Source organism: Terrapene carolina, unplaced genomic scaffold (assembly GCF_002925995.2).
Source record: "Terrapene carolina triunguis isolate 2854851 unplaced genomic scaffold, T_m_triunguis-2.0 Scaffold85, whole genome shotgun sequence".
Classification (NCBI taxonomy): domain Eukaryota; kingdom Metazoa; phylum Chordata; order Testudines; family Emydidae; genus Terrapene; species Terrapene triunguis.
Window position 1 is genome coordinate 16,892,373 of NW_020664436.1, and position 20,923 is coordinate 16,913,295.

At 40.1% G+C, this 20,923-nt stretch overlaps 1 protein-coding gene across 4 annotated transcripts in view; it reads left to right on the forward strand.

Moving 5' to 3' along the window:
* Window positions 1–20,923, forward strand: part of RGS7 (regulator of G protein signaling 7) — a 397,552-nt gene that overhangs the window by 289,983 nt on the left and 86,646 nt on the right. For 3 of the 4 annotated variants that reach the window (XM_026649548.1, XM_026649549.1, XM_026649551.1), the window contains exons 4-5: window positions 6,909–7,015; window positions 15,855–15,906. The exons of the other annotated variant lie outside the window; for it this stretch is intronic. In XM_026649548.1, coding sequence (XP_026505333.1) covers window positions 6,909–7,015; window positions 15,855–15,906 — 159 coding nt within the window. The remainder of the gene's footprint in view (window positions 1–6,908; window positions 7,016–15,854; window positions 15,907–20,923) is intronic. 4 annotated transcript variants of the gene reach the window in all.

Genomic DNA, 20,923 nt, shown 5'->3' on the forward strand with positions numbered 1-20,923 from the left:
TGCTTCATGTTCACAAGATATGAATTCTTTCAAAATGCACTTGATAGCGTCGGTTATGGGTCTTAATTTGTTCATGATCTGTGTGCCAAAAACCATAGAAAAGCTTAAAATTTTGTGGTTCATTCTGCTGCTGAATTTTATTTTGCTGTGTGTGTGAACAGAACAATGCAGGTACAAGCAGATTAATTAGCAATTATTTTGCTGAGAAGTGTAATATTGCCCTGCCGTCTGCTGCACCATTACTGGGAGAGTGGTCTTGATGACACACTCATTAAACACTGGTCTTCTCCCCTCCCCCCCACTTTCAAAGTCAATTAAGCTAAACATATTAGGGCTACTTTAGTTCTAAATAACAGCTTCCAATCGGGATTTAATGTGATTTAACTAATCCACTTCAAATTCACCCTTTCAGTTAATTTGGATTAATTTTTTGGATGTTCTGAGTAGACAAGCCCTAAAGAAAGTGATACTGCTTTTGGATGTTAGCAGGCTTCTACTAAAACATGCTTTCAACCTTAACTCTTCTATAATAAAGTTTTTATTTGGGATGGAAATAAAAACCACATACCTACTCTTTATGGTTTAGCCCAAAATGTAATTGGAAGCTGACCTGCATCCTCAGCAAATAGTGTTCCAGCCTGTAACCTGTTTGTTTGACTCTGGAATAAATCGCAGTAATAAAATCCATTCCTGTGCTGAGCTGCTGCCTGGAAAAGGGATCAGTGACACAGAACTTCAGAAGCATGTGCTCATTGTAAGTGCTGAATGCCAAGTCATTATCACTTAGGGCAAGTCTACACTACAGTGCTACATTGGAACTGGTGCAGCTGCGTTGCTGTAGCATGTGTGGTGAAGACCTGCTATGCCGATGGGAGAGCACTCTCCCGTCAGCTTAATTAGTCCAGCTCGGCGAGAAGCAGAAGCTATGCTGGCGGGAGAGTGTCTCCCACTGACATAGAGCTGGTGTGGACAGCATTAAACTTGTGTCATATGAGGGGTAGCGGGGGGGCGGGAGAGGGCGTTTTCACACCCCTGAGTGATGTAAGTTATATCAACTTAAGCTGTAGTTTAGACCTGCCTTTATTCTTAGCTATCTTCTATGCCTGCTGTCCTTTCACTGCTGGACTGAACAGGAGAAGCAAAAGCAAAATGATCAATTGTAGTTTAAAGTACTAAAATACAACCTACTTTCCACCCTCACACTGGGACCAGGAGAGAATTCACATTATCTCTGTGGACCTGCTTTCTCTCTTTAAAGGAGGAAAAGCGCACACACAGGGAAAGAAATTCTTTAAACACTCCTTCAAATCAAAGACACTGTAAACTGTTTCCTTTCCTCCCACCTAGTCTACAGAATTTGCAATGGGAGCAGCACTCAGTGAGTGTGGTTTCAGTGAGGACAGAGGTTCCATAGAAGGAAGAGGCACCCAAATGTCTGACTCCTGAACCCCCATCACAAAGGATATTACCTGTAACCATAGCAGCTAGCTCAGTTGTAATGGATTTTTCTAAATGCATAGCACAGACAATGACAGCTGATGACATCAGCAGAAGCAGAGAGATAGTCGTCATCATCATAAGTATAGTAACTGGAATGTAGGTCAAAATCAAAGGAGAAAGTACCCATAGAGCTTAAAAAAATAAATGCTTAATTCACTAAAATATGAATGTGTATATAGCAGCAGCGTATGTACACCATTTCTAACAGAGCTGCACATATGTTATCAATTCTGCTTTAGCTATGGCTGGCTGTTTGCTCTAGAATCAATGATGCACATGTTGGAAATATGGAGTACTGTCATATTCAATCATAAAAATTTACACCATAGTAAACTGAAGAGGGCTTATATCCATGACAGACACGTGACCCTTTTCAAAGGCAAATAATTAATCCACAGAGGAAGCCAAATTCTACTCTGTTACACCTCTTAAACCCCACTTCTCTCTCTCTCTCTCAAGTTTTCATAAGGTGCTTCAAGTTGTCATATCTAATCGTTGTAGAACAATTGAAGATAGTACTGAATGTGCCCATGACAAGGTATATAAACCCACACTGACCTGGAAGGGGTTATGGAGCTGCCTTGGGCTGCAGTGTCCCCACCTGACTGCACCTGCAAATCATGTCTGGACTGGAGGAGGAGCTAAAAGATGGGAACTCCACTCACATGGGTGCAATGGCCAAGCACTAAAAGAAAATGTACTGAAAATCAGAACTAAACCAGATATCATATGGATCTAGGAAACACGGTTGGTTGAAAAGCTTGCTTTTAAAATTCCAGGGTATATATTGCCTTTAAGCAAGACCGAAAACTAGATAGAGGGGAAGACTTGGGATGAGGTGTTTGTACTTTTCAAAAGGGAAAGAATAAACTACATACAAGTAGGAAATGAAGAAAGGAGTCTTGAATATACGACATAATTAAACTATCCCCAATGAGCACAAAGAAGGAATGGGAAATGATCATTTCCCTATGCTTAGTACTTTTCACAGACAAGTTAAGGTTGAAGTTAATGGAGAAATGTGCACCTGGAATTTTAAGCAAGCTAACTGGTAGCTATTTAAATAATAAGTGTAGTGAAGAAGCCTAGGTTACATAATTGCCCCATGCATTAGCCTTTCATTGGTGGGAAGTGGGTTGAGGCATTCTTGCAAAGTGAAATGGCTCTGTTAGCATCAGTATTTGTAGACAAAAACATCCTTTTTATAAAGTTGGTAACATATCTTCATCAGATTCCCCAGGTTAGAAAAGTTCTGATCTGCTATGTAGCTAAGTTTCTTTGTGTTTCAATATATTTTTTTTTTTGGTGGCACTGCAGCAGTGCTTTGAAAAGATGTTGGATTGACAGCTCTAGGATTGGAAGTCCTTTCTCTAGCTGAAGAACAAGTGGGATCAGTGTCCTGCCAAAGCGCCCCAAGGCTTACTTGGAAGGACTGTGTTTAGGGATGAAAGGATCTGATACTCTTGACTGCTGCCTTAAAGTTCTTTCCTCCTGCCCCCACTATACTCAACCTTCCTCTACATCTAGAGTGACCTGGCAGGCCCACTAACTGCCTCCTCCTTCAGCTGTTTCCATTTTCTGGCTATTGCTGTTCCCCCACCCCCTGCTCTAGCCATACACAAACTCCTTACAGTCACAATCTCCTTCTTTCCAGCACCCACATGGAATCTCAGATCTGCCCTCTCAGTACCTCTGATTTCTGGAGCTAACCGATGCATTCAAAAATCATAGCACACGAGCACAGCAGTTCTGAGTATCTGGGGCTACATCCATATTATATTTGGCACTAGAATGTCACACATACCAGTAGCTAATTCCGGCCTATCCCAAATATCTTTTTCAAAACTGAAAATGTACAGTGTGTCCAAACAAATGACCTGCCAATCTCACAACAAACTATTATAGTAATAGAACTCAGTGTAGGAGGCTGAAACTCTGCTTCTAGCCCACTCTCTTATGTTTATGGATGGCAATGCAGCATATAATATGTAAAATGAGCCAACATTGAGAGACCTAAGCAATAGTTAAGCGAACAGTGTGGTAAAGACATTTTCAGCCTATTCTCTGTCAGAACCATTAATATTTTATGGGTTATGGGTTTTCTTACTACAGTCCCGGAAAGAAAGATAAGGGGGAAAGGAAAAAGCATATTACTTTGGTGTCACCTTGCTATTCTGTAAGATTAGAGGGTCCCTTATGACCAATATTAAATCAGTAGACTTGATGATTTAATAGTCTTGTTTAGAGTTCTCATTCACAAACCATAAAGGCACATTTCAAGTCCTATTCTGTATACTTTTGCATGCAGAACCTCATTGAAGTCACTGCCGGAATCTCAGATATGCCTTTTGAGTACCTCCGACTTCAAGAGCTAACTGGTATATTCAAAAATCATAGCGCACAAGGAGAGCAATGACTTTTTGAATTGTTTTGAAGACATAGCTAAGGTGTGTTTGAGAGTGTGTAAAATTTTCAAAAGTGCCTAAGTGACTTTGAAAGTCAATGAGACTAGGATCCTAAGCTACTTACATACTTTTGATGAAGTTACTTTATATTAACAATTGTATGCATTATTAGAAATATTAAAAGGACACTGTTAAACTTAAATTTAAACATAATTTTCCTTGGTTATGTTAATAATAACACTTTAGAAATCTCAAAGAGAAATTTGCTTTCCTATGGGATTTACATTTCTTCAGTTACATAGGAATTGTGCTGTATCAAACCATCTAGTTCATTAAGTATCCTGTCTCCAAAAGTGGCCACCACAAGCTACTGTAGAAAAAGGTACAAGAACCCTGAGTAGGCTGTTATCAGATAACTTCTCTCTACAGGTTGTTTCCTTCTAACCTCCATTAGTTTAGCTTATGCCCTGAGGGTTTATATTTATTCCAAACCTGATATTTTCTTTTTTCATTCTTGCTATTGTAACTCTGTATACTGTTGCCATCCATGTAAATGTGCAATCCTTACAGTCATACATCTTGTATAGAAGAGTAAATTTATGTTCAGACTTAGAAGGTTTGAGACATTCTGGTGCTTCATATTGACATGCATCAACGTGATGATATCATCATTTACTGCTCTCCTTTCCCTCCAGAGGCTTGACCCTGCACCACTGAAGTCAATGGGAATTCTGCTTTGGACTTCAATGAGAGCAGGATCATGCCTTTGGAGTCCAGTCAGCTCCGTCTTTCTCTCTGAGGAAGGAAACTGAGGAGAGATGGATGTGAGAAAAGGCATTGGGTTGTTTCCTTGTACTGTATCACTATAAATAAAACTATTACAAGTTTTTAAAACTATTTATTCCTATTTGTGCCACCCTTTCTGTCCTTCTCCTTGAAAACCCAGCCATCCATAATCCATCTTACTTTAAAAAAGAGACTGGTGGATTTCTTCTTTTAACCAATTTGTATCTGTCTGTCACTCTTTCTTCTCTCCTTTCCCCCACACAAAGATAGATATAATTTAGATAGCTGCTAGATAAGAGGGTCTTTTGATATTCACTCACTTACACAGTGAAAGAAGGAGGATATTAAAATTAAAAGGCATTTGATTTTAAAATAATTACAAGGGGTGCGGTGTTATTTATTTATTAAATAACCTCTGGATTTCATTGGCACAAGATGTAGAATTTAATGGCTTATAAATATATATGAATAACAAGAATATCTGCGGTTACATTAGATAGGATAAACTTCATATGGGTACAAACTGTCATGTTTCAGGGCAGATCTACTAACAGTCTAGGGTCAAGAAACTTTCTTTGTGGGCATGTTGTTCCAAGAATGTCTGTTATGAGGGTTTGGTTCTTTTCTCTGAAGCATCTGAGACTGTGGACTGTCTGATGAAGCCCAGCATGTGTTCTCTATCATTTGTCTGTTCCAGGATGACAATTTCTATGCCATCAGGACTGGGACTAGTTTGCAGAAGACTGCTGGAGCAAGAGATGTTTGTCATGGAACAGAGACAGAATTGGGGTTGTGGTTAGCTGGGCTAAGTGGGGAAGTTGCCTCTCCCTGAACCCAAGAGGGGGTTCTGAGGGTGGGTGGATTCAGAGCAGCTAAAAATTCCCACTCATCCTCTTGAAAAATTTAAAATACTCATGTTGAAAGTGTTCAGGTGAGTGGACAGGTGAAAGAGAGAGTTTACACATATTGCTCATGAAATATGGGTGAGCCAACAGAACTATGTTTCATTCTTATAGCCAAGACTAACATAAGAAAGTGTAAAAAAGCACAATATTAATCCATCCTTGTCACAATGACTTTTGTAGCAAGGACAGGAAACAGATTGAATAGATATTTTTTCCTATGTTGATGTAGTGACTGTAATTTCCTCCAGTGCCACAAAGACTTGCTGGTGTTACTGTGCTACTTCCAGGGTTTAGAGAGGATATACAATATAGATCCATGCTGAAAAACTGAGGAATGGGATTTCAACCTAGTAATTAAGTATTAGGAATTTACAACAATAGAGTCACCTCTTTTTAAAGTATGATACGAACATAAAGAAAGCAAAACTATAGGCATTTACCAATTTGAACATTGTGTTGCACATAAAACTGTAACAGATTTTTCAAAGTGAAATTATGCATGCCATTGGTCCATCCTTGGTAGAGTATTGTCAAAATTTCAAATGGCAGAAATTGTTTTGTGTCTATTTCATGGGTATATAAATATTCCAGAGCCTGGTTTGGCTTGTAAAGTTATTTGGAGGGATTAGTGGAAAATAGCTTAGCCTTGTGGGCCAAGGAACTCAACTACCATAGGAAGAACATGGTGTAACTAATACAATTCCACTCTTGTTAGAGTATGGCTCTGCTCTCCTGACAGGAGAATTGTAATAATTACAAAGTGTGTAGTCAATATCCTGGGACCTCAATCTCTGATACTGAACAATGGTACAATGGAAATATAAGAACGTGTGTAATGCTTAACACATATATTTATTGGCTGTGGCTTTATATGCTAAGATAAATTAAAGCCATTCTTCAATACATTGTCTATACTGGGGATTTTAGGGAAATCTCTTATCACACTGGTGCAACTGGTAGGTGAGTCAATGTCTACCAGCCCAGGCTGTTTTAACACCATGTCATCTTCTAGACCTGTTCTGAAGGGAAGGGGTTAGACAACACAATGGCAGTAATTCTCAGTGAGAAATGGATGGAGTGAGTTAGTAATGAAGGTAGTGATAATGCAGAGGAAGAGCTTTTGAATGGGAGAAATACAAATCAATTCCTTAGGAAGAGGAATCATTTTGGTGCCATCTCTATATTAAATAGTAAAAGAGCTGGGTGTTTACTCACAGGAGACAGGAAGAAATGTCACGTAAAGGTCCCTGGCTGTAAATACAGAAAAGATTTAATTTTTTTAATGTTCTTTTCTTTCCCCCCATCCCAACAGTGGAAGCTCTACATTTGGGGACGTTAATGGCCGCCCATGGCTATTTCTTTCCAATCTCAGACCATGTTCTAACACTAAAGGATGATGGCACCTTTTACCGGTTCCAAGTAAGTATGCTTAAAATGTTCTTGGGTTGCTTAAATGAAGGTTTATATTAAGAGCAAGATCCTATTTATTGTAACTGTAATCGTATCGTCCCCTTTCAGTGGCCCAGTTAATTATATCAATTTATCTTATATCTAAAAATGCTAATAGGACTATATTCTGAAACTGTATGTTAATAATTTAAATGTAAAGAAACTAAGGGCCATCACAAATATCTACATAAAACTATATGGGGATGGAAATGTCCCTCTCTGAAATAACAATAACTCCAATGGCTTGAAAGTTTAACAGATGAAATAAAATTGCATTCAGCATAATCCTCAATAGGATCCTCCTTTGTAAAGATCTGATGGAGTTCTGGGGTGTGGAATGTAACACATTATGGCTCTTTCCTCACAGGCTCTGTAGAGCACTTCAGACAGAATACTTCCTCTTCTGAGAGATGTACATGTGTGTCTTCTACCAGCACATATTCGATTATGATCTCACCTTTTATAGTGAGAGATTTCTATGTTGACCAGTTGGTCACACTGTAGTGCTTATGGAAAAAAATGTGCAGGTATTCTAGTGCAGATTAGGAGAATACATCTGATTTTATATATATTACTGATAGGTTTTTCTTTTTATTTGCATTTGTACCTTTTTTGAATGTTATTACACTAGTTTTAAAATTAGTTCTTTACTGTTTCATACAATGAACAGCTTGATCTCATGTTCTGTACATTGAGACAAATGTGATCGACAGTACTGATTGGACACAGTACTGGTGTTTGATAAATGTATTAGAACCAGAAAAGACTGTCTGATGGGATGCTAGCATATCATCCCCCAGACATTTAAGACTAACATTTTATTTAAAAAAAAAGAAAATGCCGTTCAAAGATACCTGAGAAGAACATTGTCTTTCAAGTGTAGAAGAAACATGAGAGAGTGGAGAGTCATCCTACCTTCAAATCATGATCACCATTTTAGTTGTATGCCACACCTCACCTTTTGAGTCTCTAGACTAATATGTTATGATTCGGTTGTTGCTCTACTGCCCTTTTTTGGCAAAGCAGCATGATCTTTGACCTAAAGGACACAGCATCAAAAATGTAGTGTAGATTTATAACTACATACCTGCAATACTGTCAATCTAACATGAAAGAACAGGAAGTTGATTTGGCCAAGGAAGGGGCGTGTTACTGCATGAATTTGACTAGTATTACAATACTAGTACAATCACCATTACTAATCTATTCATATCCCATACCTGGGAAATATAAGGTTTCCATAACACAACAAATCAGGGGCAGAAAAAGGTGGATTAGTATTAAATGAACTGTGAGCCTTACCATTCAGGGGTAGTAGCTAGTGCAATGTGTGGACACAGTTATACAGGTATAAATGCTCTTATACTGGTAGGGTTCATTGATGGACGATAAAGGGGGTACGCTATATCAATAGATACAGCTTTATACTGGTATAATTGAGTTATAACTGTTTTGGTAAAAATCTCACAGCTCTAACCAAAATTACACCAATACAAAAATGGTATGTTACTTATGCTGTTAAATTAGGAGGTGGAAATGGCCCATTCAACTGGGAAAAGGTAAAATTATTTTACTTTGACTTTAATTTTTTGGGGGGGAGGTGTGGAAAAGCTCCCCAGGGGCATCAAAAATAGAACCATGGCTGGAGAGAATCCAACAATTTCTAGACTACTGTGATACACAGAGAAAAAGCATTTGTAGTAGCCAATACTGCAAAGTGCAGAGTCCATCCCCGCAGAGACTCTCCTACTACAGCGCAATGACTTGCCCTGCAGAAAATAGGTTAGCTGTGGTTATGTACGCTGTCCTTTTCTATGTCTGACAAAGGGTTCCGATCCCTTTTTTCTCTCTTGACAGTGTAATTATTTCCAGGTGTTTTTTTTTTTTTTTTTAACAAGCTACTCCTCTGTATGAATGGCTGAGAATATGAGTGGAGCTTAGGTTCTACTTGTTCAATTGCCCTTTTACAACCAGAATTATGCTTTTCTATTACTATTGTAACCATCAGGAGGGCTGTTAAAATCATAAGTGCCCCCAGCTTTTTAAAAGTATGTGGGTATAGAAATAACTGTTTTCAATTTTTACCATTTTTAGGTGCATCTAATTGTTCCTGGGGCAGTTCACCTAATATTGTTCAGAGGAGGAGATCTAAAAATTAGCAGATAGCTGCACACTTCATAGAGGACTAGATTTTGGCTAACTCTAACACAGCCATTCAAGGAATTAAGAAGTAATGAGTCCCCTTGAAGTCCCTGAGCAGCAGGGCTTTTTTCATTGCAGCCTTAGCAGTGAAAGAAAACAGGAGCTGCACACCCAATATCCACCCCCAACATATGAGCAATTGGGTCAGAGATGAAGCTGCACAAGTATTGGGGGGGACACAAGCTGCATCCCAGAAAGAAGTGAAGTAGTTTACTTTCCTCCCCATCCCCACAGCAGGAGTGGGGAATTCCTGTCAGAATTCCTTCCTGGAACGTCATGCAAGCACATGCTTCCTTGTACTCAGTGTGAGCCAATAGTCTTTTAACCCAGCCTCATGTTTGGAAATTATGCTTTCCTAGTGAAAAGTGCCTGATTCTTCTTCCCCCAGCTTCCCAACCTTTCCCAGAGCAACCTCCCAGGGATCGGAGTGTGATCGCCTTTCCAAACTGCATACCCATCCTGGCTCTCCTCACTTCAGTGGCAAGCTGGTGAGATATAGCATGTCCACCAGGACCAATTTTGAATGAACTGCCATGAGTCATTAAAAACTTCAGAAGTACCGAAGAAGTCTCTTGTGCATGAAGGCACTTCTTGGCATATCTAGGGCTCTCAATGTCTCGAGGAAGTGTTCTCCCAAAACAGACATTTTTATGGGTACCATTTGAACAAGAGCCACACTGTTAACCATCTATCTTGGGTACAGAAAGGATTTTACTTTTTGGTTTTTATTTAAATAAATAAATAGCCTAATATAGTAACAATGATGATAAACAATATTTACTAGCTGTTACATAGCACTTTTTTATCCATAGATCATAAAGTGCTTTATAAAACAGCTAAGAGCTAAGTGTCTCCATTTTAAAAATGGGGAAAGAGACCCACAAAGAGGTTAAATGTCTTGCCCGAGGTCACTAACAAAACCACAAATAGAAACCTGGTCTTGAGTCCCAATCCAGTGCCCTATCCACTAGGATACAATGCCTCCTGATGGATAGTACTAGAATAAGAATGGTATACTGTAATAAAATATGAATCTCTCTTCCTTTGGAGGCAGTTTATCCTAATGGATGATTGTCAGCATACAACATCTGAGGTTGCAAGTTGAATGCTTATGAAATATTTAACATTTTTCCCTAAGGCTTTTTTTTTTTACATAGATATATCTGCCTAAAAGTTTATACAACATTACATAATATATAGAAAGTCTTGGATTTAGTCTTTAACTTGTAAGAGATGGTGTTGCTGCTACTCTAATGGCAAAATGGCTCCCTAATAAAGATTTAAGGCTAAATTATGGGATGGTGTTATAAGCAGCTTCTCAAAGGGCACACATGTAGATTGCAAAATCAGAGTTAACATTACATCCATGTTCTGGCTCCAGTTAGCCTCGTGATTAACATGAAGACCAGGCCGTCTCTCCCCTGGGCATGCCTACTTATGCCTCCATCATTCCTGGTTTGAAGGCATTAAAGGCCCTTGATGATGCAAAGGACCCATACGCGTAGCAGCTAACTTCTTTGCTGCAGTTCTATGGCTGTATGAGAATTTGCTCTTGGGTGTGTTTGTGTCAGGCATCAGCCAAAAGTTGGTCACCGTGCTTTTTGTATAATTTCTTTCTGCAATACATTTGTTAAAAATTAAATGAACATATTGCAATACACTTAAACTAAAAAAAAATTCAAAACATCAATGTTGACAGGCATTAGTAAGTTTACATCTGTTGTGACAGATATTCATCTATTCCTATTGTTTATACTACCTGAGCCTATGGTTTTAACAAGCTAAACTAAGTCAGACTTGTTACTTACTGCATGGAGTGGTTCTAGTAATTTAGTAGGTGTTAAAATTGAGAATTTAAAGTACTGCATTAATAAAGTCTCTCTTTTTGTACATGGAATACATATAACAATATCAGTTGAATGGGGTGGAGTTTAATGTTTCCATGTCGTAGATATTTTAAATATATTTTCAGTCTCTCTACTTTTTCATATAACACAAGTAATACGCAGATGTTTTCATTTGCACTGCTTTTAAAATCACTTTATTCTAGGAGATTAGGTTTTGTGTTATGTGCAGCAGCATTTATACAAGTGTAATGATACTGAGTGTGTATTCACTTTTGTAATGCACAGCAAGAACCTACCCCACCACCCAATGTCCTTATGCCATGTCTGATCAGCCTGGTATCATTGCTTACCTAGAGCCACTTTTCTACCCAGGCTCGTAATAACCTTATAGAGACAATCTGTTCTATACAAACCAATGAATTTGGGTCTCTGATAATATTTGTGGTGCTAGATATGACCTTATTTCTCCAGCCACAGGACTGAGTAGAACTGCTTGCCTAGGAATATCCAAGTACAGACACATATAGACCAAATGCTTTAAAATTGTAGCGATGTAAGTTGGCAGCCTGGGCAGATAAACACTATTTGATTTTTCCCAAAACTATTCCGCCACCTGCCTTCTTTTCAGCTATAAATAGGATGTCATGGCAAAGTAGCAAATAGGGAATGTTACCACTCATTCATAGCAAACCACTTGACAGCCACTCCTCAGGCAAAATGAAATTTTTAACTACTGATAGTTCCTTCAGGTTTTCAACATTCCACTCAAAAAAGTTAATGTTTGATAATCTTCTCTATGAAAATGATTATGGTACAAAATGCTTGTACTGCAACACCTCTATAAATCTCCCAGGCAAAGCTTTCAGTTGCCTGAAAATTGTACTACATGTAATGGGGTTTTCAGGGGGGTTTTAATGTGTGTACCCTAAGGTATCTGTATTGTGAGCTACACAACAGATAATTCTACTACTGTTGATGATTGAGCTGTGCAAAATAATTAGATCAAAACTCCACCACCCTCTCAAACTGTGCCTAGGTTGCCAGTCACATGCATTTGCACACCACAGTTTATGCACAGAGGAGATCATGAACATGGGCAGAGATTCTTTGCATAACTCTGGGAGGTTCATAACCAGCTGAGAGGTGAACAGCTAGTCTTCCCTTCCTTCTACACACTCATACTTATAGTGAATCCCATGCCTCACTTACATACACCCCACTCTACAACAAGCCCTAGATCTGTTGTTTCTTATGTCTATAGGCCTGCCCCCCTCTTCTGTTTTTTCTTCCTTGGAAAAGTTAAACCCCTTTCCTAAATGTTTAGGGTTCATACTTTTCCTCATCTCCAGGAGATTCTTCATGGTCCACTATTTTACCCAGTCCTTAAATGCTGGGAAAGGTTGGGGGGAGAAGAAGAAGAATGTAAGCTAAATACTTGAATTGCAGAGATGCAACGAGGCATGTCACATGTTTGAGATAAGACTAAGGGTATGTCTACACTATGAAATTAGGTCCATTTTATAGAAGTTGATTTTTAGAAACTGATTTTATACAGTCAATTGCATATGTCCACACTAAGTGCATTAAGTCGGCAGAGTGTGTCCTCATTACTGTTGCTAGCATCGACTTACGGAACGGTGCACTGTGGGTAGCTATCCCACAGTTCCCACAGTCTCCGCCATCCATTGGAATTCTGGGTTAAGCTCCCAATGCCTGATGGGGCAAAAACATTGTTGCATGTGGTTTTGGGTACATGTTCTCAGTCGCCCCTCCCTCCCTGAAAGCAACAGCAGACAATTGTTTTGCGCCTTTTTTCCTGGGTTATCCATGCAGACACCATACCACGGCAAGCATGGAGCCTGGTCAGCTCACCGTTACCACTGCTGTTGCATCAGAGAGGCTTTGAAAACCAGTTTCATGACTGGCCAGGCTTCCGTGTGACAGTAGTTTGTGTTTCTCCTTGATGCAAACCCACCCCATTTGTTGATTTTAGTTCCCTGTAAGCCAACCACCCTCCCCCCCCCCTTCGAAATAAAGTAACTATTGTTTTGAAACCATGCATTCTTTCTTTATTAATTTAAAAAAAATGAGATAACGGACTAGGTAGCCCGGGTGGGGTGGGGGAGGAGGGAAGGACAAGGCCACATTGTTTATTGTAGCCACACTAAAAATCAAACTGTTTGAATGATAGCCTTCTGTTGCCTGGGCCATCTCTGGAGAGGAGTGGCTGGGTGCCTGGAGCCTCCCCCACCCACGTTCTTGGGCATCTGGGTGAAGAGGCTATGGAACATAGGGAGGAGGGCAGGCGGTCATACAGTGGATGCAGTGGGGGTCTGTGCTCTTGTTGGCTTTCCTGCAGCTCCAACAGATGCTTCATCATGTCCGTTTGCTCCCCCATTAGCCTCAGCATCACATCCTGTCTCTGCTCTTCACGATCACTTAATTCTTTCCCGACCTCTGCCACTGAATGCTTCTATGCATTAAGCTGTGCCCTATCAGTGCAGGTTGGACTGCATGAGCTCGGAAAACATGTCATCACGAGTGCGTTTTTTTTCACCTTCTAATCTGTGATAACCTCAGGGACGGAGATGATAGGGGGAGCATAGAAACATTCTATGCTCTACAATTCTGGGGGGACTGCATGGTCACCTGTGCTGCTGAGTTCGCCACACTGACCAAACAGGAAATGAAATTCAAAAGTACCCAGGGCTTTTCCTGTTTACCTGGCTAGTGCATTGGCGTTCAAAGTGTTATCCAGAGCGGTCACAATGGAGCACTCTGGGATAGCTCCTGGAGGCCAATACCATCGATTTGCGTCTGCACTACCCCAAATTCGACCCAGCAAAGTTGATTTTAGCGCTACTCCCCTCGCCGGGTAGGAGTACAGAAGTCGATTTTAAGAGCCCTTTAGGTCGACGGAACGGGGTTGGTTGTGTGGATGCAGTCATTTTTAAATCCACCTAACACAGCTAAATTCAATCTAACCCCGTAGTGTAGATCAGGCCTAAGACCTATAGTGTCCATGTAAGAAAAGGACAGTGTTATTGCTCTGTCTGGAAGAACTGTTTGTTGGCTAAGAGAGAAAAGCTGCATCATATGGCTTACACATTTCCAGTTCCACTCAAGGGATTGCTGTCCAAGACTCTGGGTGATATCAGTGTTAGCTTATTTTAGGACAGCTTTAGGGCTAAATTCACACTCCTGAATTTACAGCCATGCAGACTCAGGGACTGGGAAGGCGTGTGCCTTGAGAGTGGCATGCCTGGAGTCAGTATGTCTATGTATGGATAAAGCAGGCATGATGCTGCCAAGTACCTTGAAGAAACATATTTATTAGTGGGCCCTGCTGCATCTTTTAAAAAAGGTTTAGCATATGCTTCTGCTAATTTAGGAACAGAGTTGTGCATGGATTTTTCGGTGGGAGGGCATGGCTGTTTACCGCCATGTATGGGAGTGCTATGTTAAAGGCTCTCTGAGCCTCTCCCCAGGAGGGTTGGTGGGGGGAGGGCTGCCATAATTTAAGATTAACATTTAATCATTGGAACCTGGCAAAAGGAACCTCAGTTTATGCAATGAGTTGTGATATAAATTAACATCAGAGCTCTAGAACAGTGAATACCAATTCATTAGCAATGACCGACAGATTGAAATATTTCACAATAATATATTTTCTGTCATTTTAATTCTGCAGGTGGAATTATTTTTCATTTATTAGCAATATTTCATGAAAATTGTAATCAGAAATTTTTAGTTTTGACCATTTTTATTTTTGAAATTTTGCTTTACATTTTTTCATTTTGCTTTTTCATTTTTCACTTCCCGCCTTTTTCCCTTTCACCACCTTTTCTCTCGTTGTTTTCCATTGAAAAGGTGTGGGTGTCGAAGGATGAGGAAAAACAGAGAGAGGGGAGGGAAGGAAAAATAAAACAAACAAACGAAAAATCCACCCTAAAAAAAGACATTTTTTCATTTTTCCAGTTCCATCGGGGAAAAAATTCAAAAACAAACCAACACAAATACTGACATTTGACTATAATAATATCACATCTCAAATTTCATATTAGTGTATACACATGAATATACTGTGTATATAAATACTAGAGCTGTCTGATTTTTTTAATCTTCCCCAACGATATAAACAAAATGCTATTGAAATAAAAAAAATCATTTTGTTTGCAATAAAAGAAAAAAGTAAATAACATTTTAGGTATTTTTTAATGGAAAAATAAAGAACTGCATTTTGAAGGCCTCGACAGTAATACAACTTTTTGAAAATTTGAATATTTTTGTGAAAGTAGCCTGTCCTTTTTGACCAACTCTAATAAATACCTACTAGTGAGTTGCTTAGAACCTTAACATACCGTTTATTAATCACAAGTTCTGCAAAATCAAAGATTGAATGGGTCATAAAGAGTGCAAAATCTTCTCACCTCTAAACGTTGATTCTTCAGGTTGGTGTGAGCATGTTCCTGGAGAAAGTAGGGCTGCCCTGTACCTGTTCTGTAGTTTATCAATAATAATAATACTTCATTCTTCTTAGCTGCCATTCTAGCACACTACATAAATACCATAAATAAGCATACAAAAGTAATTTGCCATTTTGATGCCTATTTCAAAATTGCTGGATTTACAATACAGTGGATTTCCGAAGAAAACATAAATAACCTTTACAAAACAGTGTCAGTCTAGGAATTGTATAATGCTTGCTTTGTCTAACCTGAATTCCCTGCTTTTTTGTTTTATTTTGTTTTATTCTATAGACACCCTATTTTTGGCCATCAAATTGTTGGGAGCCGGAAAATACAGACTATGGTCAGTGTGGATACCTATTCTCTTTCTATCAGGAGTCTTGTATTGTATGTATAAAAATATTATTACAGTCTGTCTTGTTTAGCCATCCCACCATTAAAAACACTGTTGTTGTTTTGTTCAATCCCAGTGCAAGAACTGCTGATGCTCAGCTCAAGGTTGGCTTTGATTTTATAAAGTTTATTAAGGCAGAAGTCAAATATGAATGTGATCCAGGAATACAAAAATAGCATTGCATTGCTGTGCACATTATAAATACATATGGTGACAATGTCTTAGTGAAACAGAAGGTACTTTAAAAGTAGTGATTCTACCATCCTGATGAGATTCAAACACATGCAAGCAACCCGGTTAGGATTCTCAAACTCATAGTGGGCCAAACTTTCCAAGATATGTGAATGTATGTATCCAGTGGACATATGGAAATCAGTTATTTGTTCATATACATGGCCACACAAATACATGTGCATACATTCAGGTTCACATGGATGGGAATGGCCACATCTGTGTACAATATGTTATTTCATGCCATATGTAGGGAGGCCATTTGTCCAGTTTAAAGCCGGACAATCCTAGATTTATGCCGTACTGTTCCTGTCTAGTAGAAACTTAGCACTGGACATGGCTCTATCCATTGAAAATGAGAGGTGAGAATAGGAAGAGATTGTGGATGCAGGAGGATGCCAGAGGGGCGGGGTCAAGGTGACACCTCCATATGCAATGATGCAGGCATGGGTGGGCCAATGCAAGCAGGCTCACACACAGGGGCAGAGTCATGCAGGCAAGGATGGGCTAGTGCAGGGGGCCGACAAAGAAGGGGGTGGGGCTGTGTGTGTGGGCTAAAATAGGGTGGGGCCATGTGGGTAGGCTGATGCAGAAGGGGGAGGGGCCATATGGGCAGGGGCGTTGAAATCCCGTATTCTGAGGAGGTGCCAGGGCCACCCTAGCCATGTTTAGCATTTACACACACAAATTATACGTGCATAATTGGTTAAAAAAAACACTATAAAATGACTAAAGCCAAGATTTTTCAAAAATTAGTATCTAAAGTTAGGTTCCTATGTCCACATGTATGCACCGAATTAACTGTTGTGGTTTTCCATGAAACTGATCAATCAACAGCTCCCATTCATTTTAATGAGAGCTGCTGGATACTCAGGACTTTTGGAAAAACTGCCCATTTATTTTGGTGACTAAATATCCTAACTTCAGGCACCCAGTTTTTTTAAAAAAATATCTTGGCTGAATGCTTTGGAAATTCAAGGTGGTGTGCACCACAGTGTGTTTAACCTCAGTATTGGAGAGCTATGGGCTAATGGAATCTGCATAAGGTTGGGAGTCAGTCCAACATTCTTTTCTTATCTTCGCAGTTGACTTGTGTGATTTTTGGGTAAATCACTAAATCCAACAATTTCAAACTCAGGTGCCTAACGTTAGGCATCTAAATAACTAGCCCGATTTTCAGAGGTGATGAGCACCAACAACTCTCAAGTCAGAAAATGCTGATGTTAACTTGTAAAACACTGAGATTTGTAGATTAAAAGTACAGTAGAAGTCCAGAATGTTGTTATGGATCTAATATTTAGACTGTTGTGATTAGTCACTGAGGCAGGAAGATATTTGATTCAGCACTTAATATTACTGCCTCTTTCTTTCTTTTCTTTCCTTCTTTCTTTCCTTCTTAGCAGTTTTTCACAGCTTTCCTTTAAGTGTTGTCCTATCTATTCACAGTCTCCTGGGTTTTGGAAGACCAGAAAGTTATGAAACATGGTTCCCAAGGGAAACCAAGCTGTTCACCAGAAAAAAGCCTATGGGATAACTGGGGGAGTTAATAAATATGCTAAAATGTTTATTAGAACCCTTCACTGTCTAATATTAGGTCTGAGCCTGAAGTCAGCCTGAGAAAATGCTGTCACTATCCACTGATGTTGATGAGGAGGTACAATGTCTAGCTGCCTTACTAAAGTGACCTTCCAGCTGAGAAAAAGCAATAATGAAGATTAAAAAAGAAACCCCACAGTCAGAATCAGAATTATCAATTTGGGCGGGGGGCACGGGGGGTGAAGAGAGACTCTCCAGGGTATCAGAATAGATCTCAGGATCTGTCTATCCCTCCACACAGTGATGTGCCAGGAGAGTTTCTTGTTTCTTTGTGCTGGGCTCCTCCAGTTATCATATAGGCTTTACCACCAAACAGCTCAGTTTCCTGTTTTTAGTATAGGAAGGCCTGGGGGTGGGCATAATTTTAAAGGAAATTAGAAATCCTGTGTTGTGGAGTGCTGAGTTTTTAATGGATTTCCATGGTATATTAACCCTTCTACTGATTAGGGTCTATCACCATGCATGGGCTGGAAGGCGGCTGAGATTTTTCTGCTGAACATACAGCAATGATTTGAGGAAAAAGTTGCAATCTCAGTCCAAATAACTGGATCACTAAGCTATGATAGCTAACAAGAAATCTTTTTTCAAGATTATTTAAATTCTTAGACCACAGTGGTTAATTCTTGTACCTTAGGGCCTACATATTTTTAAACACTCAGTTGAAGCCTGTAGGAGTTCTGCATTCAAGACAGTGACAAAGCTAGACATTTAAAAATTAAAAAGTCAGATTTTACCATTATTACTCATGCTGAGAAATAATTTACTCCAGAAACTGACCCATTGACTAGTGGCTCTAAATTAAAACACTCATTAAAAAATCAAAGAACCCCAGGAATGTTCAAAACAGTATTTTTACTTGCAAGTCACTTTTAAACTATGAATGCTTCTGGTGTTTCTGAAGGAGAGCTGACATTTTACTGCTGCTACATAGCATTCAGGGCCTCATGCAATGAGTGCTCTGCTCACAACTTCCACTTGGAACAGAAGAATGGCAATACCAGATCAGACCAGTGGTCCATTTAATGCACTAATCCGTCTCCAAAATTGGCCAGTAGCAGATTCTTCAGAGGAAGGTCTAAAACTCTCACAATGGACAACTTTGCAATAATGTCCCTGTTGGGTAACCTTCTTCCCAATTCCAGGCAGTTAGAAGTTGTTTTATATCCTGAAGCATAAGGGTTCATATTATATTTATGAATTTTTATCCTAGCCAGTTTAATTGCATATATTGAATATAGTGGGAGTTCTGAATGCAGACCACTTGCAAGATTCATAGATTCTAGGACTGGAAGGGACCTCGAGAGGTCATTGAGTCCAGTCCCCTGCCCTCATGGCAGGACCAAATACTGTCTAGACCATCCCTGATAGACATTTATCTAACCTACTCTTAAATATCTCCAGAGATGGAGATTCCACAACCTCCCTAGGCAATTTATTCCAGTGTTTAACCACCCTGACAGCTAGGAACTTTTTCCTAATGTCCAACCTAAACCTCCCTTGCTGCAGTTTAAGCCCATTGCTTCTTGTTCTATCCTTAGAGGCTAAGGTGAACAAGTTTTCTCCCTCCTCCTTATGGCACCCTTTTAGATACCTGAAAACTGTTATCATGTCCCCTCTCAGTCTTCTCTTTTCCAAACTAAACAAACCCAATTCTTTCAGCCTTCCTTCATAGGTCATGTTCTCAAGACCTTTAATCATTCTTGTTGCTCTTCTCTGGACCCTCTCCAATTTCTCCACATCTTTCTTGAAATGCGGTGCCCACTATTGCACTGATAGTTTGTAACAAAGGAAGTGCTAATCAACAAGATTGAAATTCAATGCTCTGCAGAAGACCCACAAAAGGTCTATGAACCCCTGAAATCCTATTTTGAGGGCAAAATAGGTCTTAAGTAGGATTTCAGTGTCCAGGGCCGGCTCCAGCATTTCTGCCGCCCCAAGGAAAAAAAAAAAAAAAAGCCACGACCATGATCACGAACGGCGGCGGCAATTGGGGGAGAAAAAAAAAAAAGCCACGATCGATGGCAGCAGTTTAGTGGCAGGTCCTTCGCTCCTAGAGGGATTGAGGGACCTGTCGCCCCCGAATTGCCGCATGTGCCGCCCCTTTCCCTTGGCCGCCCCAAGCACCTGCTTGTTAAGCTGGTGCCTGGAGCCGGCCCTGTCAGTGTCTTAAAAGTCTTAGGGGATTTATAGTTCTCAATGGGCCCTCTGCAGAAAGGCAAATTTCACCCTAAAAGAGTTCAAAAGAGATGCTGCAGACTTTCACAGTAGTTTACTAGTAAATGATGTATAGAAAATGTAGGTAATTGCCCATAATAAACCATTTTTAAATAAATAGAACTTACATTAAAGCCATTTGTGGCACCTTAGAGACTAACAAATTTATTTGAGCATAAGCTTTCGTGGGCTACAGCCCACTTCTTCAGATGCATAGAATGGAACATATATTGAGAAGATATATATACACATACAGAGAGCATGAAAAGGTGGGAGTTGTCTTACCAACTCTGAGATGCCAATTAAGTAAGAGAAAAAACTTTTGAAGTGATAATCAAGATAGGGAAGGGAGCAGAAGGAGACTCACCGATTGGAAGGCAAAAGATGCACTGTCCTAGGGATAGGGGTTCCACGACCACCATTCCCAAGAGGAGGGTGGTGGTGGTCGGGGACTCCCTCCTCAGGGGGACTGAGTCATCTATCTGCCGCCCCGACCGGGAAAACCAAGAGGTCTGCTGCTTGCCAGGAGCTAGGATACACAATGTGACGGAGAGACTGCCGAGACTCATCAAGCCCTCGGATCGCTACCCCTTCCTGCTTCTCCACGTGGGCACCAATGATACTGCCAAGAATGACCTTGAGCAGATCACTGCAGACTACGTGGCTCTGGGAAGAAGGATAAAGGAGTTTGAGGCACAAGTGGTGTTCTCGTCCATCCTCCCTGTGCAAGGAAAAGGCCTGGGTAGAGACCGTCGAATCGTGGAAGTCAACGAATGGCTACGCAGGTGGTGTCGGAGAGAAGGCTTTGGATTCTTCGACCATGGGATGGTGTTCCAAGGAGGAGGAGTGCTAGGCAGAGACGGGCTCCACCTAACGAAGAGAGGGAAGAGCATCTTCGCCAGCAGGCTGGTTAACCTAGTGAGGA